This window comes from Aedes aegypti, chromosome 1 (genome assembly GCF_002204515.2).
Source record: "Aedes aegypti strain LVP_AGWG chromosome 1, AaegL5.0 Primary Assembly, whole genome shotgun sequence".
NCBI lineage: Eukaryota > Metazoa > Arthropoda > Insecta > Diptera > Culicidae > Aedes > Aedes aegypti.
In genome coordinates, this window is record NC_035107.1 from 284,945,021 (window position 1) to 284,972,596 (window position 27,576).

Genomic DNA, 27,576 nt, shown 5'->3' on the forward strand with positions numbered 1-27,576 from the left:
ATGAAGTAAGTAGAGCTATGCCTGGCCAAAACGATTATGTATCTGTAAAAAAAGATGGAAAGCGTCAAGCAATCCAAAAACGATTAATGATGACTACTTTGAAAGAAGCGTATACACGCTTCAAGGAAATTAACGAAAATATTAAGGTAGGTTTTTCCTCATTTGCAAGCCTTCGTCCAAGGCAATGCAAGCTTCTATCCAATTCAGGAACACATAATGTTTGTGTGTGCACAACACACGAAAATATTAACCTAATCTTACATAGTTTGAAAAGAATCAATTTATCAAAGGATATTAAAATGTTAACTGGTAGTCTTTTGTGTGAAAATACAACATCAAATTGCTATCTACGATCTTGTTCGGATTGTCCAGATTCTTCATCATTGGAAAATACTTTTTTGCAATTTCTCATCGTAATAGGCTGATTTTCATCACGCCAATCTGTCATGAAACGGCCTACTTTCCTGCACTGAAGTATGCAGTGCGGGAATAGTCATTACGTAAATGAAACCAGTGCTGTAATGATTCATTACGCAACGCTTTCTCATTACGCAACTGTTTTGATTTGCGTAATGAATCATTACACAACCATTTTTCAGAAATTGTAAACTGATGGTGAATGCAATCCGATACTTTTTCTGATACCCTCAAGTGGTTTTCTACGAAATTGCAAAAAATGTTGTACGTAACTCGTTGCAGCTCGATTTTTACATCACTCGTCGTAATTATCCTACTCGGCAAGCCTCGTAGGATAAATTTACGACTCGTGCTGTAAAAATCATCATTCTGCAACTTGTTACGTAAACTACTATATTCGCTAAGTTTGAAGAAAATTATATTGATCAGTTATCATTTGAGCAATGGGTGACCACGGATAGGTGTGACCTAGAAACTATTGTAAAACCTGTAGATGAGTTTGTGTCATTTTTTTGCTTGAAATTAGAAAGTTTAATTCCTCACGACTTTTTTAAAACAGAGCAATCCCGCTTTTTAAAAAATACGAAAAATACATTACAAGATGGTGAATTTTTAGTCATTTGTGATTTTTCTGAAAACTATAGCTTTGTATTGCAAGATGAAGTGCAGTCCCATCACTGGAACGTACAACAAGCTACAATTCATCCATTCGTTATTTATTTCAATGGAAGTACGCAAATTGAACATTTTAGTTTTATTGTAATTTCCGAAGATTTAAGACACGACTCAGTATCTGTAAATTTGTTCATTGCCAAAATGATTAACTTTTTACGCGTTGATAATGATAAAGAAATCAGAAAGATATATTTCATGTCTGATGGAGCAGCATCGCAGTACAAAAACCGTAAGAATTTTTCGAGCCTATGTCAATTTAAATCAAAGTACGGAATTGATGCAGAATGGCATTTCTTTGCTACGTCACATGGCAAAGGTCCTTGTGATGCTATTGGAGGAACCATAAAGCGCATGGCCACAAGAGCAAGTTTAGCCAAAGAACGTGAGCATCCAATTAAAACTGCAAAACAACTATTTGATTGGGCGAATCGCAGAAAAGAAGAAGATTTAACAAAATTATCATTTTGTTTTACTACTACTGAAGAGTACGAATTAACGGCATCAGAGCTCAGCGAGCAATATAATAACGCGAAAACGATCCAAGGAACCCAAAAATGTCACTGTTTCATTCCATTGTCAGAAAATAAAATTAAAGCAAAACTATACTCGAACAGTACTGATAATGATGCAAAAGTGTTCGATATTGTAAAAAATTGAATAACAATAAATAAATAAATAAGTATTAATAAAATGTTTTCATGATCTCATAACGCATACCCAAATCCAAAACTTTTAAAGTTTATATATAACATTTAGAAACTCATCGATCATACTCTAAAAAAAAATATCCTGGTAAAAAAAAAATTATTTTCTTGTAATCTGTTAATTAATTTTAATTTATACATATATACATATACATATAATATTTATACATATAATATACATAATACTAATGAATACATGAAAACGACTTGTTTAATTCACGCAAGGCCCTTAACAATAAAATCAGCAACAAACTGCGGTTCCCGTAATAATTTACACCGAAAAAATTTTTTTTTCTACTAAATGTGAAAATTGTGACATGTTTGAAATGTCATAACTTTTTGGTTTACCATCACCAAATTTTTATGGTAGATAGCTAATATAATGGACCGTTTTCCCTCAAAAAATTACGTTGGTATTCCGATAGGGTTTTGAGATATTTGAGTTTTTGTGTCAAAAATTATGTTTTTTAATGCAAAAAAAAAAAAAAATTTACTGTGTGTATTTTTTTTTGGAATCTTTATTTAGTTGTCTAACTTTGTTTCTTTAGTTGTCTAACAATCGAACGAACCGTTTTTGCTGTGCAGCTTTTTGAATATTTTTGAACCATTTTCACATACACCCTTTTGAAAAGTTAGTCGTGACTCAACTTGAAGATTTGATATCGGAAAATGACGATTTAGATGGAACTGGAAAACTGTGCAAAGTTTCAACTCAATAGAAAAAAATGAATTAAAAAATTTATCAAATTTTGGTGCTGTTGCTTGGAATCACTCACGTGTGAATTCTTTTCATTTCAGATTGTGCTTTCATTGAATATACACATTAATAAACTTTAATCTCTAGAGTGTCGCGATTTAATGTCCGTCCGAATTCCAATAATCTTATTAGTAAAAAAACGTAATCAAAAGCTCAGAATCTGTGATTTATTTTACCGAAATAAAATTAAACTGTATGTAGAGAAAAATAATGATAGATTACCAAGTGTTGCAAGTTATCCTGTTTGACGGTACTCTACTTACAGGGTTGGTTGGGCATTCTGAATAGTGTGTCGCGGGTTTACGCCTACTGTGCTAGACAATGACTAATCACAAACTTTTGTCCAACAGTGCTCTCAACAAAAGTTTCTATTGTATACTTCTATTGTATACTCCGACTTCTAATCAACCGCGACGAAAGTTCGTCTCGACACGAACAATGAAGAAATTAATTCCGTCACGGAAGAGTGATCCCATTAAGTACTTCCGTTTTTTTTCCTTCTTGCAGATTTGTGGCTTTGCTTTCGATACAGATATTTGCTAAGGTCTTGTTTCGAATTTGTGCTCAATTCATGTAATCTTCTACCATACATCGATCGAACATCGCATTTCGGGAAATTGGAAAAGTTTGTAATTGAAAGAGATCAATCGGGTTCGAGTGTGGGAAATCGAGTTACGTCTCTCGATAGGTGCTTTTTGCTGGGTGCGAGTTGGGAAAACTACTCACCTCGACACTCAACCGTTCCGTCCGGCTTGAAGATGGGATTCATCTCGAACCGGCAGATGCAGCGTCCGTCGCGACATTCCGTTTGTTCGGTCATCTGCTCGCATTGCTCGGTGAAGAAGCAGCTCTCGTTCACCTGGGCCTCTGTAAAAAAGGAAGAAGAAAAGCGGAAAACGGTGAGAACGGGTTGAACAGACAGGCAAACGGCAAATACAGGAGATATAAAGTCTTCCGCATGCTTTCCGGTAGTTTTGCCCAGCTCTTCCTATTTTATTATGTGAAACCTAATGCAGCATTTTGTCGGTTGTAGTGGTTGTATTTGTATTTTGGTTAGTAAAACCATTGCGGATGTCGTAAAGCTTCACCTGAAGGGATGACGGACTGAGCGGTCACTACCTGGGAGGGAGAAACCAATACAAAATTTCTGTACGTCATAGTGAGCCGGGATTCCGCTGTCACGAACTGTCACTGTGAGCCCAGATCTCAAACATTGGACTAACATGAAAAAAGCGCGTAACTGATTAAAACACATTTTCGCATTTCATCAAAAGTGACAAAAATCGAATAAAAATCAATTCATGCACACAATGCAAGTAATGTCTCGTGAGCACCTTTCAATCGGAGTGAATATAAAGCACTGAAAAACGCATCGTTATACTTTTTCCAATAAAAATGAATATTTAGTGCATAGAAAACTGTGGCCCTTTTTCCATGTTTGTCGGGAAAAAATGAAAGTACACAACAAAAGAAAACTAGCGATTTTCCCCAAGCCTGCCTTGATTGTTGTTAGCAAGCTGGAGTTATCTTGCAGTTCAAACAAACATTGTTCTATATTTCGCGTGTAGTATCGGTGTCTCCCTCCCAGGTCACTACCTCAGGAAGTCAGATTTTGAGTCTGAGTCAGTAAGCGATAAACGTAGTAAGGCAAATTTTGCGGTTTTATGTAAATTTTCGCCAATCACAAATATTTCCCACATTATATCGAATTTAGAATATTAACCCTGGACCATTGAAATGCAGAATACTGCGTAGATCCCGTTGTTCTATATCCATTGGCGTAGCTAGGATTTTTTTTTCTGGAGAAGGCCTAGGGATGCCTAGCAAATTCTTGGTTTACGGTCTCAAATTTCGTAGTTTGCATAGATTGGTATTGACTTGATTTGTTTGTGATTTTGTCTCATATGTTTGCACATCAATGTAAATTTCAATTTTCACTACGGAAAATATTCATTCTTTGTCTAATTCAGTAAAAATCCTTCAGGAATTCATCCAAAGATCTCTCAAGGAATTTCTTTTTGTTATTCGTGAATTATTTCCGTACTTTTTCATTGCATTTTCCAACAACTCCTTAGCCATGGAAAATCATTCCCGGGATTAGTAGTTATTATTCAAAATATTTTTTCCTGAAGTTTATTTAGGATTTCTGATCTTATCTGATTCTTAATTTATGGTAGAATCTGTATCAAACTGCTTAGAAGGATCTCTTGAAGAATTCCTAATTTTAAACATTTGTCCATGAACGTTTTCTACGTATTTATTACTAATAAATTCGAATTGTTAGTTTAGAATATCATGCAGTTGTTCATTAATAATTGATGCTGTGAACGACAAGCGAGGTTTTCCCACGATTGTTGTACAAAATAAAAGAACGTAACTACTGAAGAATATTTGGAAATTCATTCAGAAGATTTTTTTTTCAAGTTAGAATCATGTAGATTATTATTTTTTAAAGTTTTTATACAGGGTAGGTGTACCAGTTGTGGACATAGTGGTTCCCTATTTCACCAGACGGGATTCCTTGAATGTCTTCACATTTTAAAAGGTTTTTTTTGTGTTGTAGTAGTAAATTTTAAGCTATATCTTGATGTCAAAGCTTTCAAAACGATTAAAACTGTAAATGTTTTCGAAATTTCGCATTGTCCAAATAGGGAACAACTATGGCCATAACTGGTACACTTTCCCTATATAATAATTCACAATTTATAGGGGGGCCTGGATGATTCTGGGGGAACCTGTCCCCTTGGTCCCTTGTTCCTACGCCAATGCACAGTGGTCCAAGAATCAGTTCTACACGGAAAGATGCATTTTGAGGTTTAGAATGACACATTAGAAGAAAACGATCTTCTACAAAGTTGTTTGTATTAGTTAAGGCCTTTGTTTGATGTTATTAAAAATTAAGGTGGACCACATTTCCATAGAAATTGTGTAACTAACTTTCTTATTTGTAGAAATTATATTATATATGCTTCATTAAAGTTGTAGACCATTCAATTTCAAGCAACTTTGCCAAAAAATGTTTTTTTTGTATATTCTAAATTGACCGATTTTCCTACGTTGACATAGGATGGTCCGAACCTGGGAGGGAGAAACCAATACTAAATTTCTGTACGTCATAGTGAGCCGAGATTCCGCTGTCACGAACTGTCACTGTGAACCCAGATCTCAAACATTGGACTAACATGGAAAAAGCGCGCAACTGATTAAAACACATTTTCGCATTTCATCAAAAGTGACAAAAATTGAATGAAAATCAATTCATGCACAAAATGTAAGTAATGTCACGTGAGCATCTTCCAACTGATTGAATATAAAGCATTGAAAAACGCATCGTTTTACTTTTTCCAATGAAAATTATTATTTATTGCATAGAAAACTGTGGCTCTTTTTCCATGTTTGTCAGGAAAGATCGAAAGTACACAACAAAAGGAAACCAGCGGTTTTCGCCAAGCCTGCCTTGATTGTTGTTGGCAAGCTGGAGTTATCTTGCAGTTCAAACAAACGTTGTTCTATATTTCGTGTGTAGTATCGGTGCCTCCCTCCCAGGTCCGAACAAAACTGGTTGTCTGGCTCTAGCGTTTTCAATTCAAATATCTCACCAAAGTAGTCTATGAAACACTTTTAGAGCTTTGAAAAATGCGTAAACTCGCTATCTTCTTCCGTTTGGAAGTTATTGTTGTTTTTCTCACAAAAACATGCCTACTTTGATTGTGAATATCTCTGATTGGGGCAAACACGAAAAACATCTTTTGACGGCATTCAAAAAACATAATAAAATTGTATATCATATCAAAATAATTACAAATGTGTTAATTTTGTAACTCTAATGAAATGCCCTGAAAAACAAAGATTTTTTTAGCAGAAAAACTTCAATAACTTTTGAACTTAAATAGGGTAAGTGTTCCCTTAGTTGTGGGTGTTCCTATAGTTGCGGTAGTGCCGCTTCACTGATTTCATTAAATTAGCCACAGAACCGACACTGCCAATCGACGTATTGGCTTGTTGATACACGAAATAGTTGAAAGTAGCGTTCAAATTGCTTTAAAACTGATGAAATATCACTAAAATTGCTAAAATTGTTATTGCTTGTATCAATAGTTGCGGTAAAGTGTTCCTATAGTGGAGGATCCCATTAGAAAACAACGGATACCGCAACTAAAGGAACACAAATTAAAAATATACCGCAACTAAAGGAACAGTGAACCAAAAGTGGAGGTATTATTTTTCACTGACATGCCGTGGATTACTGCGATGAAATATTTTTTCTCATTAAGCCAATGACCGTTACTTCCCGTAACAACACTAACATGTACATTAATTACGCTTCTTGAATTTAGGCGGTTAAATGAAGTTCAATAGTGCTTAGTTCCTCCACTATTGGTACATCTACCCTAGATATCATCATGAACATCGCAAGAAAATTTGCGTTTTGTCAAGTTCTAAAAGTTGTTCATAGACTACTTACATACATAGACTACTAGAGAAATTTCCCGAATCATCAGGGTCCAACAAAAATAAGTTTTTCAACTCGTTTTTTTTAATATTAACTTCTCGTCAGAGTCGTCCATTCACGACTTTTAGAACTTAGGAGAACGCAAATTTACATGCAAAAAGATTGTTAATATCTATTTAAGTTCAAAAATGTTTTATTTTTTTTTTGATAAAAATCATTTTTTTGTGAGAAAAAATACAATAATTCCCAAACGGAAGGCGAAAGCGAGTTTCTTCATTCATCAAATTATTTCAATTTTTCAAAGCTCTAAAAGTGTTTCATAGACTACTTTGATGAGATATTTGAATTGAAAACGCTAGAGCCAGAAAACCAGTTTTGTTCGGAGCACCCTATGTCACCGTAGGAAAATCGGTCAATTTAAAAGACACAAAAAAACCTTTTTTTGACGAAATTTCTTGAAATTGAATTGTCTACAACTTTAATGAAGCATGTATAATATAATTTTTACAAATAAGAAAGTTAGTTACATAATTTCTATGAAAATGTGATCCACCCTTATTTTCAATAACACCAAACAAAGGGCTTAACTAATACAAACAACTTTGTAGAAGACCGTTTTCGTCTAATGTTTCATTCCAAAGCTCAAAATGCATCTTTCCGCGTAAAACTGTTTTCTGGACCATAGTGCAATGAGCAATTCTCGCTGAAACCAGGCCGCCATCGGCACCCATAGCTAGAATTCCAATTTTATGTCATTGATCGCTAGTTTTCGATAAAACTTAAGGGTGGTCCTTTCGGTTTTCTGAAATAGGTTGATCCCTCGTACGCCAGCTAGCTAAACAGTTTGCGAAAAAGCCCATTTTGTGATAAATCTTGGGTATTTCTTCACGTGATATGTCTCATATTTCCCTTGGAACACATAGCAAACCTAGTGGCACTATAGAGAAAATACATAGCTTTCATTTGAAATTAAAAAAAATTTGGCGGTCGTCTTGAATTTTGTTAGAAAAAACGATTTTTCACCATTAGCGCACCGCTCGTTTTGAATTCAAAAATTGCGTAAGATAGGCTACAAAAACTAAGTGAGCAATGGTATTTTTCCTATGAAATGAACGATTTTCTAAATCATGTTTACGATTTTGGCGTATATGGCGAGTGCAATCAATGCAAACTTTTTTTTTGTACAACGAAGAAAAAAGTTTTCAATCGTTGGTGTTTTATTCGATTCGAGTGAAGAATAAGAGTATATTTTTGAGTGATAAAATCTGGCGGCCATCTTGGATTTTGACGCCATCTTGGTTTTAAGTAGTAGAATTAATTTTTCACCTTGATAGCACTCAACATGTCAAAATGTTCCAAAACTTTGAAGGCACAAATCTCGTTGAAAGAAGCATCAAACTACACTGCCATTTCTATTCGAGCTTTGTGCACTAGCAGAAAACTAAAAATAAGAAGATCGACTTTGTACTCTCATTATTTCAGCAGATTAGTGCCTTTGAAATCGTGAGTAGGGGCACAAACAAAGTTTCCGAGATGTGTCACCTTAAATGGAAAATATACCTAGAAGCGTTGATTCATAACTGTGGGGCATTGGAAGCCATTCCACAGTTATGGATCAAAGATAAAACGGTTCCGAAATAAACGCCAAAACGTATGCTTTCACTAACATACCATTTAATTATCACACAGAAAAATTACTGTTATAGTGCTCTGAATCATAATATGCGTCGATTTGATCCATAACAAGCATCCTCTTCTCCCACTGATCCACATCTGTGGGATGGACAACGTTTGAAATTTCTATTTCCATTTGTATTTTTTCACTTTTTCGTAAAAAAAATCCGCGAATTTTGAGGAGTATTCTCGAAAACAACTATATTCTCAACGACCTGGGAGGTAATTACGTTTTGTACAAAGTCACCATGGTTATTAATCATGCTTTGTTCTGAAAAATGACCCGTACCTGATCCATAACTGTGGGGTGACTGTACATATCAATGGTTGCTACTCCGGTACTGATCCAAATGATTTTCTGCTTATTCTTGAAGTGCACAGTTTAGCAGATCTCATATTATTTAACAATACCGGCGCCGGACAAATCAGTTTACAATCAGTTGGGACGGTTAAAGAATGTTAGTGTGTGATTGTTGCTTCTAGAGACCGAGAATACCTCTGCATCTCCACAATCTCCACAAGAAGGGTGTTGATTAGTGAAAAAGGAATAGATCTTGGAGTTACCTTTGGTGGGTGTTACAATTCATGGAGAAAAATACAACTCTTACTTAAAACTAGTTTTGCATTTTTGGCTCGCGATGAAAAGATTTTGGTAGAAGGTTAAAGAATTGCGCCGACATTCGTAATTGAAACGATCATTCCGTACCATTCCCATATAAGATTGTTTGCAAGTTGTAATGCCTTTATTGTTTATTCTAAGCATTTTGAAACACTTTTTTAACCGTGTAATCGCGTAGTACAAGTTTGGAAAAGCTTATTACAATGCGCCGCCTGTGAACAACAAGCGCGTGTACCTGTGATTCAAATTGATAAGAAAAATTCCATAATACCAATGAACATGAGTAAATCCGACCCTGGAAATTTTCGGATATCGTGAGTGATCGTGCAGTCTCTGTGATTAAGTGAAGATTATTTACGGTAAATTTCTAAAATGGATGGTTAACCCTTCGTCAAGACTTGATTTCTTCTGGAGAGGTGGAGTAAGAATTGTTGAGCGAAATTGTTAGTGAAATTTCTGGGGCCTCACTGCTGCTGACTGTCTTTCATGTTTGATACGCACAATAGCAGCTTATTGTAGCAGATAGCTGTCAACCATCGACACTCAGGCACTCAAGGAGTGTTATCATTACATTCGCACTAGTTGTTTACAAACACGCGTAACTCCGATGGGGACTGATGCACATATCAATTCGCATAAGCACAGTGTTGCAACTCTTTCGAATCTTCTAACCGGAATGCAGACTATGCTCCAGGGTATGATCTACAAAACCAGTACCGTAATCCGGGGTATCATTGATCGGAATGACTCATCTCATCAAAAGTTCGTATTATCATTTATTGATGAAACATTTTCATATCATAAATGGTGCTTCTCTTTCTTATATTCATGAGCTAATTAAAGGTAATATATTTACGAAAGTTGCGTTTACCTTATCCGTAAATTTTTTAACTTTTCGAAATAATGATTTTAACTGTTGAGGATGACACTACCGAAGATTCATGTCTCACTTAAGTTCTGCAAACTATATAAGCAAGGAATATGTGGTTCATACTAAAAATGGCATCGCCGAAAACGATTCCGTTGTCAAAACTTTTATGAGTATGCTCAATTAGACAACATTACCGAATTACTGTTAAGAATGTAGAATTCCCTTAGAAAATCGCCAACCTTTAGGCGTATTCCGTGATTCGAGGTATTTTTAATTTTAAAATATCTCAAAAAGTAAATGACTTGTAAGCGTTTGGCCTCCATCTTCGGCTTTAGAGGCCATGATTTAAGGCTCCCCCAGATCTAAGCGACTTTTTACGGCGACAGCGACAAAAAATCGCAGCGATTTCGCTGATGTTTCGCTGCATGCACTGTTTGATGAGCGCGTCTTAGCCACAGCGACGCGATTTTGCTGCGATTCGCGTCGTGTCAATCAAGATGGTTCCATCGAAGAGTGCTTGAAGCGACGCAACAACGAAATTGCGACGATTACACAGCGTAACAAAAATGACATTTTTGCGTGTCTCAAGGATCAAATGATGTGTCTCTAGTAGATTTGGGGTTGCTGAATCTGGTGCCATTCTCAGAAATATTCCAGCACGTCACAATTTTTAGCTACAGGTCGCCAAAGTTGTATAAAACACTGGTTTTATTAATGTTTACATGAAATTCAAAGTACAATTTATCATACTTTTTTGTAATCTAATCCACCAAACATGCAAAATAGAACTTGAACTTTCATTTCAGACATAATTCGATTGAAATTGCGCGATTAAATTTCGATTAAACCGATTTTTTCAACATGCTTGCAGTCTCCATATAAAATTTTTCGTTTCTTCTATATGGCAAAATACAACAATTCTCTAAACCATCAAAAAATAACTTTTCCGTATCGAAAGTAATACAAACTTTGATGATAAGTATTGTTATACACATAAAGTTTGAATTCTGTGGCAAATTAAGCCAATATATTACCTTACAAGTTGGCAAACTTGCATGCAAGTTGGCTGAAATAGTCATTTTTTGCATTTTCAACAGTCAATATCTCAAAAACTAGACGTGCTATGATATTTCTGAAAACGGCAATGGATTCAGCAACCATTAATTAAGTGAATAGCGGTATTTTGGTGCTGGAGACAAAAACGTGTTCCGCAGTGTTATTTGTCGCTGTCGCCGTAAAAAGTCGCGTAGATTTGGGGGAGCCTTTAAGCAAGTAACGACATTTTCAATATTACCGAACGTTGTTTACATAGGTGATCAATGTTACCCCATATCAGCTAGATCAATAAATCGCCTAAAATTTATTTTTTAACATGCTTAAATCTTTCAATAAATAAAACACAGTATGAGTATGGCTATGCAACGTTTTCAAGACCAAAGTAGATGAAAAATCAACGAACTGGCGGACTGCGTCGACAAGATCGAAGCTGATGTTTGCAGTATCCACGATCGTGTTATTGCCAACGAGAGAAGTAACGACTTGTTGCTGTTTGGGATTCCCTACTATCCGGCCGAAGATCTCCGGGGGCACCTGCGGTTAATTTGTGCTCAGCTCGGCTTCTCTGAGAAGAACCTGCCGTTAATACACGTCAAACGCCTATCCAAAACTACCATCAAGGCAGATAGTAAAGCGCCAATCATGATACGTTTCGCTTTCAAGAACCAGCGTCGCGATTTTTTTTTTCCGACGGTATCTTTCAACACTAGACCTTTCGTTGCATCACCTGGGCTTCCAGAATGAAGAAAGAATTTATCTGGATGAAAACCTTACGAAACTGGGCCGGTCAATCAAAGTTGCCGCATTAAAGATGAAACGCGACGGAAAACTCTACAGCGTGTACACCAACGATGGAATCTTCACATAAGGACAACTGCGGGTGTTGATTCTGTTCCCGTACTGTCACTGAAGCAGTTGCTGACTTAAGCCTTTTCCAATGAAGTTACTCTATCCTTCCCCATAAATTCCATGACTCCAGTCCTTTTTTATTCCTTGGATATTCCCCTCCTGAAATTCAAATTACCTAATTTACCCTTCCATAAAGATTCTGAATACTCCTTCATGGCATCTCATGACTCCATTCCTTGATTTCTTTCCATGTATTCTTCCTTCCTAAAAGTTTACTTCCTCATCATCCACTAGGGTGCTTGAAGGATCGCCAATCACAAATTGACGCTGTTATCGGATGCTGCTGATGGGTGCTGCTGCTGCTGTTGTTGTTGCAAGATGTTGCTGTTGTTCGTTCCGATCTGTTTCTTCACATACATTCACAAATAGTTAGCTGCCTATCATTTTACAAGTTCATTAATGGATTGCTTTCATTTTGCAAACTCGCTAATTTGTCTTGCTCTTGATATGTTGCCGTTGACTGGGGTAGATCAATCTTGCTTAAATTCGCTCACAATGAATTTCTTTGATAACCAAAGACATGCTCTTTCAAATAGTTGTATTCCTCGTGTTGTAATGAATAGTGTGCTAGATGTAAATTTTCTGAATATTTGCCATGTTAACGTTCAAAGCATTTGCGCGCGTCAGATGTCCAAATATAGTGAGTTTAAAATGTGCTTCGAAAACAGTAAAATAAATATTATCTGTGTAACTGAGAGCTGGCTTACAAGTGACATTAACGATAACCTTATTGCTGTTGATTGATATAATCTGATTAGACTTGATCGCACATACAGTCGTGGGGGTGGCATTTGTGTTTATTTAAAGAACGACATAAACTATAAACTTGTCAGTCAGTCTGAAATATTGCCTGGTTTTGATTATTCTTGCTTAACTGAGTACTTATTCATAGAAGTTAAACACAATAATGATAAATTTTTGTTGGTAGTTTTCTATAATCCTCCTGACTCCGATTGCTCAGATGTTTTGTTTGATAAACTCTCTGAATTGTCTGTTCGGTATATCAATACTGTTATTTTAGGTGACTTTAACACAAATTGGAACAAATCGTGTAAGAAAACTCTAAATTTTAAAAACTCTGTGGATTCTTTTGGTTTTAGCTGTGTCAATTCCATTCCAACCCACTTTTACCCTGGAGGGTGCTCTCAAATCGATTTGATACTATCATCTAGTACGGAGTTTATCTTGAACACACAACAAGTGTCTGCTCCGGCATTTTCAAATCATGATATAATATTCTCTGCTCTAAACATTCCTCAGAAAATGAATGTCAACCAGCATATCTATAGGGACTATAATGAAATCGATGTTCAAGCCTTGGCCGATGCTGTTAATTCCGTAAATTGGTCGATTTTTGACAGTATTTCTGATTCTGATGTTGCTGTGAATATGTTTAATGCGATATTGAATGATTTACATGATACGTTTGTACCACTTCGATGTTTTAAGCAAAAACGAAATCCGTGGTTCAATAATGAAATTCAGAAGGCCATGATAGAACGAGACATAGCGTATCGTTCGTGGGTGTCCGAAAGAACATCAGCGAATCACAATCTGTACAAGCGGCTAAGGAACAAGGTCACAGATCTCATAAGATTGGCCAAATCTAACCTTGTTTCTCATAGGATTGAGTCATCTAGTTCATCGAAGAAACTATGGTGGAAGTTGAAGCAAATGAACACTATTGGTTCATCTTATAAAAATAGTTGTTTTGAAAATACTAGCTCAGAAAACAATCATTTTTTCGCTTCTAATTTCACAGTAGACAATAGTATAGTCACACTACCTTCCACTGATGTCAATGGATTCCAGTTCTCTTGAGTCAATGATCATGATGTTGTACTAGCAATCAAATCTATTAAATCGAATGCAGTTGGACTTGATAATATTTCTTTGAAATTCGTTCGTTTGATCCTTCCTTGTATATAGTGTCCCGAATCACATCAATTTTTAATTTAATAATTACTTCATCGATATATCCTAGTACTTGGAAAACTTCGAAAGTTATTCCAATAAGTAAAAAGGCTTCAGCTAATACGCTAGATAATCTACGACCTATCAGCGCGTTGTCAAAAGTTTTTGAAAGAATCCTGAAGTTACAGATTCAACAACACATATCAGATTTTAACCTTCTATCTACATATCAATCGGGTTTCAGCCCAGACAACCAGAAATCGCATGAAAGTTCACGTTACAACTCGTTTATTCATACTAATTACATCGAACCCGCAAAACACTGTGGGTAAACTCGTCAAATTGATGAGTTTCCTCGCATAAAACACTTGTTTTCTGAGTTCATTTGTACATTTTGTTTCGTCCCGTACAATCGTACAAAGTAAGTCGAATCGTAGCAGCTGTCAAATCAACATTTGTTATCATAAGTTTAGTCGCATAAGATAACAGGTTAGTTCGGGAGAATATTTATACAGTCGCATTGTATGTTATTAATCATCACATAATATATGCACGCATATCGCCTCCACTTTTGTACGTAGAAGGCCTTTTCGCGGCATCTTATAAGTGAAATTTCGCACATACAAAGCCTCCAGATGATTTCGTTATGCGTACATTTTGGTTGTCTGGGAGGGCTGGTCACAGTACAACTACAGCTTTCTTTAAAGTGCATGATGATATACACTGCGTAATCGATATGAAAGGCTTGGCATTTTTACTTTTGATTGAATTTTCAAAGGCTCTCCATTTGTACGTAGTTTTTGACCGTGTAGATCTGATTCATTGATACTGAAAATTGTAATCAAATTAAAAACAGCGTAATATAAAAACTCCGTATTCCTGTAGAATTCTCGAAAGGGAGAAAATTACCGGCTAAAACTACAATTGCTTCAAATTGGTCGATGAGCTATCGTGATAATTTGTTTTCTAATTGCTGATCTGCGCTGATCACGTAGGAGCTATACTGATAAAAAAAAAATCATGTATTTTAGATATTTTTTTCGCGTGAACACCAAAATGTATGTAATAATTGTAATTTGTAATATTTATACTGAATAAACCGTTTCCAGCATAAAAGCTGCGAGCATTAAGGCTGCTGTCAATTTTTGTGTGTTTCTGCCAATGGTGACTCTCCTGCTCCCCAACAATCAGGTAAGTGTATAATGCAACTGAAAGGACTTATGCCTATACATATCCCGAAGAACTAACTTTTGACATCTGGAGAGAACACACCATTGAAATTGTAGATCAAAATTTCAAATACACTCTAGGTCATATAAGATTTTATTATGACCAATTGTCTTCCCATTCGACGGTATCCCCAGACAACCAGAAGTTGCATAAAAATAACGAAATAATTCGTTTATTCATACAAATTACTTCAAACCCACAACACACGATGGATAAAATCGTCAGATTGATGAGTTTTCTCGTATAAATCGTTTTTTTCTGAGTTTATTTGTACATTTTGTTTCGTCCCGTACACTCGTACAAAGTAAGTCGAATCAATCCGTAGCAGCTGTGTTAACAACATTTGTTAAGTTAAGTCGCATAAGGTCACAGGTTAATTCGGTAGAAAACTCATACAGTCGTATTGTATGCTATTATTCATCATATTGTATATCGCCTCCGCTTTTGTTCGTAGAAGGCCTTTTCGCGACATCTTATAAGTGAAATTTTGCACATGCAAAGCCTCCTGGCGATTGCATTATACGTACATTTTAGATGTCTGGGTCTGTCCTTCAAGTACATTTTTTTTTCTTCTTAGCAATGGGGGGATTATCTGCTCAACAGACACCCGGACCCTGAAGGTCCAGGAGTGTGGGGTTGGGGACTGTTTACTACATGCAAAGTAGCAGACAGGACTACATCCCCGACCCACCAAACCATTCCCATTGCCGCCAAACCCTTCGTCTCTCCGGGACCATCAAGAAGGCATTGCTTCGGAGAGGGGCTATTGCACATCACAACCTCAAGGTTAGCTGCGTAGCCATGCAACATCGATGACACGCGCACTGTTTTTGGGATATCCCGGGATATCCCGGGATCCCGGGAAATTCTGAAAAACGTGAAAATAAAGCAAATTAGATGGAATTTTATTTTTCAAATTATTCGTATTTCGTGTAGGGTCGGTGTTTCCTTAGTAGACAGTACCCTATTTTCGCACTAGTAGCTTTTTACGGCCGTTTTACTGCAAATCGTGGCAAAATATTTTTAACATGAAGCTCAGGAACCACTTACCTAAGGTACCATTGATACACAAATCGATTTTGTTAAAAAAAAATGATCGTAATATAGTTTTGCTTATAATTCAAGCTCCCTTGCATTTATAGGAAACCTATTTTTCCTATAGTAGCACTACTAAAAAAAACTATTTTTCATAAAACGAAATAATTAATTAAATTAAAACTTTTTTATAGCTTTTGATCCACTTTTTAAAGCAAATATGTAAAAGTTTTGTAAAAACACGGTTTTGATTTGTATTTTGCTTTGTATTATAGGCTATAGTACAATAAATACAAAAAAATTGATTTCGTATTTTTTTTCACAAAACCGTGATAAAAAGCTTTCAGACGTAAAACAATACCACTGGCTATATTTTTCGATTTTATTCGAATATTTGTCCTTAGTCATGCGGCTTAATCGACCCTATATGTATTTCATACCAGTAAATTTGTTGGTTATTTCTCTTCTTTGAGAGTAATTTATTCATGTTTCTCTAAAGAAATGTTAGCTTCATTTCAAACGCTAGGCTTCAGAACAACACATTTTATAGCATGGAGTGTGGAGTTTATTCTTGATCCAACTAGAGTCTTTATATTAAAAATTGTGACTGTTACATCCATGAAAACTTTATAAGCCTACTGAATTCATTGGAAAAATCCCTTGAAAATTCCTTTATTTTATGTAGCAAAATTTGTCAAAAACGATATCTATTTTATGAACAACTTTTTCATTACAAAAAACAAAAAATCAGAAATATAATTAGTGATGTAGTGAGTTCATTGGTTAGAATTATATGATAAGTAAATGGTGCGATGGTTTTTGTTTGAAAATAGATAGTAATTTATTTTTTTGTAAAGCTTCCCGGGAAATACGGGAATCCCGGGGAACAGAAAATCATTTTCCGGGAAATGGGAATCCCGGGATATCTCAATTCCCGGGAAATGTTCCCGGGAATGAATCTTACCTGTCCTCCAATGGACCAGTGCACGAGTTCACTAATTTGACGTTTGAGCGGTGCCGAATTCACTCGTTGCCATGGTCACGTAAATAACACGGCACCGCTCAAACGTCAAATAGTGAACGCGTGCATCGGTCCAAAGGCGCAAATCACTACTCGGCGAGCCTCGTTGGATAAATGTACAACTCGTGCTGAAAAAATCATCATTTTGCAACTTGTTGCATAAATAACTATTTCCTAATAATCCTCTCGTTTCAGCTCCATGACTGTGTTAGGAATATTTCGATATTCAGTACTCTCTTCTACTGATCACATTACATTTCAAAACGATCCAAACAACAACTCAGTTTTACAACGACAACCCAGCTGATCACAATCCGATTCCTCGCAACTACTTATCCCAGTGGAAGTGATTTCAATAAATAATGGAATCACTTGTCTCATTCAGTAAACACCGACAGATTCGCAATCGAATGAAAACGTATGGCGGTAACGGAAATTTGCTGCTATAAAAAGCAACGAAGGATAGGTACTTAACGCTGGCGCCGCAGCTCTACACGTCGGTTCCCATCACCGCCATCAACTAGCTAACTCGATCAGCACTGTATAACACAATAGTATCTCCAATTGTAGTAATTATCAACCCTTTGTTTTATGTCGCTCTTTTGCTTTTGAGTGGTTCGGAAACATTGCATCAAAATAATCGACAAATCGAGTCTACTACACGACACTGAAGACGGCCTTACAGTTGAGGTCGAAATACGCGTATCTGTCAAAGGATACAAACTCTAAAGGAATTAAATTTATATAGTACTAAATTCGGTTTTTCATCTACTTAAGAGTGTTTGTTATTTTATTTTAAAAATTTGAACATAACCTGCTATACATTTTTGAGAATCTATATAGTAGATTATTTTAAAAATGTAACATCTTCTGTAAATAGACAGTTATGCGTAGTTTATTACACATTTTGTTATAATCACTCAGTTGTTATTATTTTGATACACACTAATGGTCGGAAAGTGTTGGTGCTTTTGCTGATGATGATGATGATGATGATGGCCGCACAGGATGACATCATTACGGTGATAAATGGACCGTAATAACGGATTAATGCGAATGAGCAGTAGCTTCGAGCTCGGAATCGGAAACCCACGACGCGCCATCGTCGATGCGAATGCGGACGATATCCTGTTTGATACGCGCGGGAAAAATAAGTGCCTAGCCGCGCTGTGGAATCCGCGAAACACAAAGAAGTTGTTATGATACCGAGCTGCTCGAACGAATTGGATATAAATAGAAAGCGGAACAACCGATATGCACGTGGGCCTGCCACTTTCAATTCCAGTCTTCCGTTTCCTGCTTGGATCGGTAGCAGCTATCTGCTAGTAGGTACAATTGCGACGAGATGGGTGAGTTTTTTTTTTGCTGCGATCCGTTTCGATGCAGATGAAGACGATAACGCTCAGAGATAGAAAATGTTTTCAATAATGTGTCATGTTTGTAAAACTGAAGTTGATGTGGCGTGGGAGAATCACTTTTCAATCTCATGTAGAATATTGTAATGTATTTTTTACAATTTATCATCGTAATAGGCTGTTTTTCATCAAGCCAATCTGTTATGAAACGGCCTACTTTCTTGCACTGAAGTATGCAGTGCGGGAAAAGTCATTATGCAACTGAAACCAGTGCTGTAATGATTCATTACATAACGCTTTCTCATTACGCAACTGTTTTGAGTTGCGTAATGAATCATAACACAACAGTTTTTCAGAAATTGTAAAACGACGATTAATGCATTTAGAAATATTTTTTGATACCCTCAAGCTGTCTTTGACGAAATTGCAAACAATTTGTACGTAACTCGTTGCAAACTCGATTTTTACAGCACTCGTCGTAATTATCCCACTCGGCAAGCCTCGTAGGATAAATTTACGACTCGTGCAGTAAAAATCATCATTCTGCAACTTGTTCCGTAAACTACTATACTAGAGCAGTGTATTATGTTTGCTTTTCATGCTGAGGGATGACCTTAAACTTTTGCGCGATGACTTGAATGACAGTTTTGCAAGTGTTTTTTTTTATGAATACGGTTGTTATACCGCAATGATTTCAAATGTATGTCAATGTAATGTTGAGAATATTTGAAGGAATACGTTAGGGGCCTTCCTTAGGAGAGTGGTTAGAGTCCGCGGCTACAAAGCAAAGCCATGCTGAAGGTGTCTGGGTTCGATTCTTGGTCGGCGCAAGATCTTATCGTAATGGAAATTTCCTTGTTTTTCCGGGGCATATAGTATAATCGTACCTGCCACACGATATACGAATGTGAAAATGGCAACTTTGGCAAAGAAAGCTCTCAGTTAATCACTGTGGAAGTGCTCATAAGAACACTAAGCTGAGAAGTAGGCTCCGTCCCAGTGAGGACGTTAATGCCAAGAAGAAGAAGAAGAACGATTTAACATGAAGCAAAATCGTCTGAATTAATGTACAAAACTCTTGTTATTGACAAAAATCTCTTCAGTAGTTACGTTATTTTATGTTGTACAACTGTAGTGAAAAAACCTTGCTTGTCTTACACAGCATCGCGAGACAACCGAAAGCATAATCGTCCAGTTGTCGATCGATTGGTTACTATTAGAACCTAGGGGATGCAACTGCCAAACTGCTGTCAAGCCTAAATTTTCATCAAAATGATCCGAGTATGCCTAGGAGTGTGTGGTCATTATTTCCTCACGCTAAAAAAAAATATACATTTTATGTGACACAAAAACTAGAGTTTCCAATCCCGGGAACATTTCCCGGGAAATTAAATTTCCCGGGATTCCCGTTTCCCGGGAAATTATTTTCTGTTTCCCGGGATTCTCGGTTTTCCCGAATTGACTATCCATATAAAATAAAAGTCATTGTTCTATTTACTTTTCACATCATACAAACCAATGTCCTCACTAGATCGCTAATTATATTTTGATGTTAATTGGTTGTTTTTCATAATCAAATAGTCATTGAGAAGTGCATATCTTATTGACGATATGTTTTTTCCAAGAAAGTTCATATGCAATAGGAACTTTCGGGGATCATTTTCATAATATGAGTACTGCCGTTCTACGCATAATCGTCCCATGTTCCAAAATATGCAATCGAGAAAAACGCGTTTAAAGATTTTCACACATTTAGGCCTCGTATTGACCAGGTGTGTGCTAAATTAAATTAAAATCTTTACAACAGTATAAAGAATAGCGTGTTCATTAGAGTCAAGAGTTTTTATTATGGGAATAAAGTAAATTTAGCTACGAAATTCAAAGTGGGACTGTTATGCCTAGAAATACGGGGTTTTTGGTGAATTTCTACGCATAACAGTCCCACTGATATTAGTGACCAATTATGTGCTAAGCGTAATGCTGCAGATGACCGTTCTTACGTATAGATTGTACCGAGTGTAGCGGACGTATATCCTCAAGACTATCTTAAGGCACCTAATGACGGCTCAAGTGACATGTGCCAAACGGAGCCACGTGTGGGGAAGTGAAGAAATACGATTTTATAGTTTGGGATGGAAAACATAGTTTTCTGTATGTGTGATAATGAGACAATTGTTTAGGATTGATCGCTTCCAAGTCTGAGATCAATTATAAGTAAACTCTCTGCGTAACACCTCATAATACCTGAGCAGAACAATGATTAACTGCAACGTGAATACTCGTGACATTAGCACTCTATTTCTAATGTGTCTACTCTCTACCGCAACTAGGCAACACGATCTAGTAGGCGAAGATGTTTCACTCTTTCACTTTTTACGCAACTGTCAACCAAAGTACACGCGTTTCAGAAACATTAACGAACATTTTGGTCCTTCGAGCCGGATTGGTTTTTCTTCGCTCCGTAGATATAGGTAAATTTGTTAACTTATCACATTTTTAAGCATGTCCCACATTTAGGAGAGATTGAGTCCAACGCCTGGGTTGGAAGTCGACGCTCGGGTCGATTTAATAATTCAAATTTAAGAATCCAACGCCTGGGTTGGAAGTCGACGCTCGGGTCGATTTTATTGATCAATTTTGGAATCCAACGCCTGGGTTGGAAATCGACGCTCGGGTCGATTTGACAATTCAAATATAAGAATCCAACGCCTGGGTTGGAAATCGACGCTCGGGTCGATTTGATAGATACATTTTGAGAATCCAACGCCTGGGTTGGAAGTCGACGCTCGGGTCGATTTAATTAATCAAATTTAAGAATCCAACGCCTGGGTTGGAAATCGACGCTAGGGTCGATTTAATAATTCAAATTCAAGAATCTAACGCCTAGGTTGGAAATCGACGCTAGGGTCGATAACGAGTGTGATGATATTTTCTCAGTTGCGGAATCGGCTTCAAAATGGCACTTGGGTCGTATAACGGATTTCAACACAGGTTGAAATGGACAGAACGTCACGAGAGAAACATGTATTCCAACACGAGCTAGTGAAATTCAAATTGTCGAAATGATTGAGATGAGGAAAAACGCCTTTTCATATGACAAAATTTTTCAACACATGGGTTGAAATCGAAGTGAGTTCCTTACTTGACGCATGGGTCATTCGCTGTGTAAATCTTACAATTTGTTTCAAAACGGAATAAACATGATAATCGGAGTGCCTTGATTGAACTTGATTGAATTTTGAGGTTACTATTGACATGCGGACCAGAAAACGCTCATGTTCTAGCTCGAGGTTTTGAACACACCTTAAAATTGAATTAATTAAACAAGAAAAATTGAAAAGTCGAAGAATGTTGATGAAATTCTCAGTTTTAAATATTTCGGATCTTTCCTTGTACTCTGAAAAGTTGCTCTTGGGAGTTTCCGCAGAGTTTGACATTTTGGAAGTGAAAAAAAAGCAGGAGCTGTGTGCAATTATTGCTGATACAAGATACAAGGCTGGACAGGTTGCTTTGATTATATTACAATTTGATTCATGAAAATTAGTCAACTATCAACACTAGAATTGGAAGCTTAGACATTGGAGACTGTTTGGTCTTAGGAAATGTGAAAGAAGTGGAGGAGAATCTGATACGCTGTTTCATATTACACGTAATCCAGTGCTCGCACCTGGCAGCGACCGATGATACCAGGATGGGAGTTGTATTCGGCATATCCGCTTGTGATGTGATTGAGTAATGTTCCAGAGTTATCCTAAGTTTTTATGATCATAAAAGTATCATCACAAAGTAAAGCCATGTTGAAGGTGTCTGGTTTCGATTCCCGGTCGGTTCAGGATTTTCTCGTAAAAGAAATTTGCCTCACTTTCCTGGGCATAGAGTATCATCGTGCTTACCACACGATACACGAATGCGAAAATGAAAACTTTGACAAACAAAAGTTCTCAGTTAATAACGTGGCAGGGCTTATAAGAACACTAAGCTCAGATGCAGGCTCTGTCCCAGTGAGGATGTAATTCCAAAAAGAAGAAGAAGATGATGATAGTGATTTTGCATAGATATTGTTATCTCTATCGGGGCAGACAATTTTCCACATTTATCAGCTTTTAGAAAGAGTACAAAATTATTGGATCATTTGCGATTCAACATTCCTATTGTATTGATACCAAAAAGGGGTATGATTATAGAAGCAAGTAAATTAAAAATGAAGGAAGTTATCAAAAATACATAATTACTCAGACAATCACACGTCAATTGGGGTAAGCTCATGACATATCAAGTGGTGCGTTTATTTGCAAAATGTTTTTTTTATGACAAAGGACTCTATGTTACCAACTATTTCCTTAGACCAGGATGACAACATACAGTGAAAAAATAGTAAAGAAAAGGATACAGCAGAAATTATGTTTGTAGAACTCATAACAAAGGTCCAACCCAAAAAGATTTGTGAGCAACTACCTCAAGCATTCGTCATTCGAAATAAGCGGTGCTATTTTCATCTGTGTTAAATATCCTTTGAAACTAATAGAAAGAGTTATTCCACTGAGAGATCGAAAGGTTTGCTGGCATTACAAAATAAAATAAGCGTATTTATTATGTTTGTATATCACACCCAACAAAACACGTGCACTGATATAAAGCTTGGAGTAGTTACAGTCACTCAAAACATCAAAGTCATTCCGGAGTGATCGACAGGATCGTTAAGATGGAGAGAGGACACAGATTACCGGGGCGAACATAAATAAGCAGAACCAGATATATGAAATATACTTAAGAGTGCATTTATTACCAAAAAAAAAATATTCATAAGGACTATGAAGAACACATGGTTTGCTTTACACTATTTTTTTTATATAGCTTGAGCGGACTATTTAGTAAAAGATAACGATATTTTGTCGCTGTCCTTAATTTATTGGTAAACGAAAAAAAGGTGGAATACTATTTAGCGAGACAGACAAGCAACACGTAGAGTTATCCACTGCTTCGGCACCACTCGACTATATTCGGTAATGAAAAGTGGAAATGTTTCATTCACAGGATTTTTTCTATCAAAATTTTCGAACGCAGACGATCGAATTATAGTGTGTCAACTGTCGCCTGATAAGATTTTCGAGATTGAACAAACAATTTGAACAGATTTATCATTAATTAATGCGACTAGTTCCGAGTTGCCTATAACTGTACATAAGATATACCCGCAGTTCTTATGGGAAGACTGCCGACAATAGTTATAGTGATTTGGAGAGATCGAAGCATTGCAAAAAACTATCCCAAGAAGTGTTAGATATTACGGTTATTAAGAAAATTTTCCGGTTTACGGTAGCCGCAGAGTACTACCGCAGCTGTCAAAGTTCTACCGCAGAATTCTAAATCATTCTATCATTGAAGCAAACGATTCAATCATAGTATGCTTGAAAGAGAAAATGCTATGAAAAATAGCAACAAACAACAATCATCAAGACGGTATCCAAGGTATCATTGAAGCCTACTGATGATTTACAAGTGCAAATCAGTGATGTGACTGCTGCGGTAGCTTTTCGTTGAACCGTAAAACGGAAAGTTTTCCCTAAAATTGCAATACATAACTCTGAATCAATACTTTCACGCCGCAATGCTCATCGGTTCGTGGTCGCATCTTTCCATACTGGGTCTGCACCACGCTCGCCATATGGTTGTGCCCACTTAGCTCGCTGTGCTCCAAATGCCTTGCCTATCGTATCCTGTAAGCTATGGTCGCCTTCAAGATTCTGGATGCAACGCAGAATTGGGCGAATGTTCAATGTTTCAATGTTCATCCTTCGCTGCCGCACGCCGCCGAAGACCATCCTATGCCGGGTGCGTTTAAAAACCCCAAGAGCTTGTAGGTCCTCCTCGAGCATGGTACATTTGGTGTGCGGAAATCTTGTTTACCGTAGCTTCTTATGGAGTCCATAGAAGGCACGACTTTCACAGATGATGCACCTCCGTATTTCCCGGCTAACATTGCAAAGATCTAAAGTAGACAAACTCGTAGGCCATCTCGAACGTATCCGTAACGTTTCAAGTGGGTGTATAGGTTTGCCACATTTTTAAAATGTTCGGCCGACAATCTCCATATCATTTGCGAAGCAAACAAATTGACTGGATCTTTTGAAAATCGTACCTTGGATATTCAGCTCGCCTCACCGCAAACATCATCAAGAGTAATATTGAACAACAGGCATGAAAGTCCATCAACTTATCGCAGTCCCCGGCAGGACTTCCATCGTCGCTCAGAAAAGTCTTATGAGCTTCCTGAGAAAGCAGGCAGTGCATAAATGAAAGCAGACTAATCCGATTGTAGAAGAAAGTTTTTAGAGAAGCGAGCTATCGGCTTAGATTGTCGAGAACAGTTGCAAATGTGTTCTCAAAATGTTTTTTCAGCATTCAAGAATATGTTAACAACATACAATCGTGAATGAAAAAGAAAGTGCAATACTGAACCACATGTTTGTTTATTTATTAAAAAGTAAAAAAGTGATCCTATACTAGGACATGGTGGGATTTTCGAGTTTCAACGATGTTATTAACAGAAAGTGTTTAATTCTGAATTTTATCTACTAGTAAACAATGGTGAGGGGGAGCATGTTTAGGATTGATCGCTTCCAAGTCTGAGATCAATTATAAGTAAACTCTCTGCGTAACACCTCATAATACCTGAGCAGAACAATGATTAACTGCAACGTGAATACTCGTGACATTAGCACTCTATTTCTAATGTGTCTACTCTCTACCGCAACTAGGCAACACGATCTAGTAGGCGAAGATGTTTCACTCTTTCACTTTTTACGCAACTGTCAACCAAAGTACACGCGTTTCAGAAACATTAACGAACAACAATGTATGAGTTAGTGAAAGAAAGAATGGATGAGTAAGTTAGAGAGTTTATAAGATGTTTTAAATTAATATATCGACTCTTCCAGCTGCAGGCTTGACAGAAACTCATCTGCGAATTCAAGGTTTTTTTTGCGGAGTAAATATTTAACTCAAAATTCACGACACAAATCTTCACACGATTTGACATTTCTTAGGACTTGGTTTGCAAAATAATGATTTTTGATACATCGCAAATAAAGCTTCAGAACCATCAACATATTTGCCACTTGCATCGAAGAACCAATTACCCAGAATAACCCAGTATGTGGCCAGGTCACCCAAAACCTCTTGAACTATTCTTCTTTTGACATGACTTTGACTTCTTCTTGACTTCATCAAGTTTGATGTGTCGCAAGATAGGTCTCAGAATCGCCAATATAATAACCACCTCTTCTGGAGAACAGGGTACCCAAGGAGTGTATCGAAAAGTAGTCGCAAACATTCAAAACGGTATATCTCAGAGGATAGTTCATCTTTTTAAAAGCTTTTTTCACACAAATCTTCATTATCTCATCAAATTTTGAAGCAACTAAAAATATTGAATAATATGCAGTCCTTATATAAATACAACAAGGTTTATAAAGTATGGAAAATAAAATTTTGCACAAAATTACATTTTTGAAGTGTCTTCTGAAGATTCGATGATTTGTATTGAACAAAATGTATATCAAACAAAATAGGATGAAAAGCTTATTCTATCGGAAAATATGTTTACTTCACACAGCACGTAAAAATAAATTCAAAATATGAATTATTGCTCTTAAAAAGCTCAATTATTGGAACAAGGTCGGTTTTAGAAAGTCATTTTTGTTTAATCAACTTTTGTAGCTCTGTCATATACAGCGGCAATTATATAGAGTAACATTTTTTGCTTACGTTACTTCATAAATATGCAAACAAACTTTTCCAATCAAAAAACAATTTTTTATTCGTTACAATCGTTCGATATTACCATTAACGTGTAGAAAGGAAAAATCAAAAAACGAGGTCCTTAAAAATCGACTATTTTAGATTTTTGTACATGTGGCCAAGTCATCCAAAAACATTCAAACTATTTTTATTTAGACTAGGTTCGCCTAATCATGAAGTTGATTTGTCGCAAGCCATGGACTCCACATGGGATGTAAAGCCAACGTAAGAAGGTGTTCAAAACGATTTTCCCAAACACCAGCTAATTCAAAACTGCCTACTGACTATTTTGTTCGAGATCAGCGCAGCGAATTGTATAGTGTGACAGTTATGCGTAGAAATACAGTAGTGGGACGGTTATGCGTAGAAATTCAACAATGGGACAAATTGACTTGGCTTGCTTTTCATTGAGTTTCCGAACAAAGTAAATTTTTGGTGTGAGTTTTCTAAAACTATACGTAAAAATAAACTGTTTAATGACAAAAAGTCAAAATGCACAAAAAGTAACATGGGACAATTATGCGTATAACGGCAGAGTAGGGTTATAAAGTTTTCGTGATTTCTATTTGGTTAGTTTTTATTCTAATATTCGAAAAGACTGATTAAATGTTGGCAAATATTATTTGAACTTCATACGATTTATCTGGAATGACCTCCATATAACATTTGCTTTATTTTATAATCTTTTTGTTTTAAAGCCTACCAAAAAATGAAGCCAACAGATTTTTTTTAAACATAAATAAATTACTCACAAAAGAGGATACGAATTTAGTAGCCTAAAATATATTATGTACAGTTGTGTTCAACATAATAGTAGTAAAGCCAATTTTTATACAAAATGCTCAACTTTGGCATGCTGTAACTTTGTTTCCAATCGATATAACATAAGCGCCATTCATCGTTACAACCATTTTCACTCAACCTATAAATGCATAAACAAGCCAATTTTTTACAAAATTGTTGCTGAAAAAAATTTACAAAAGAAAAACTACTCTTATTTTGAGCGATTTCACCTGATGCTTAACTTTTTAACCGATAGTGTGAAAATTTTCAAATTTTGTTATAATAAAATTGAGTATATTTGTA

General features: G+C 36.4%; 1 protein-coding gene across 3 annotated transcripts in view; it reads right to left on the reverse strand.

Moving 5' to 3' along the window:
* LOC5575947 overlaps window positions 1-27,576 on the reverse strand; it is a 547,305-nt gene that overhangs the window by 280,245 nt on the left and 239,484 nt on the right. For all 3 annotated transcript variants that reach the window (XM_021838036.1, XM_021838035.1, XM_021838034.1), the window contains exon 6: window positions 3,280-3,420. In XM_021838036.1, the coding sequence (XP_021693728.1) occupies window positions 3,280-3,420 (141 nt within the window). The remainder of the gene's footprint in view (window positions 1-3,279; window positions 3,421-27,576) is intronic.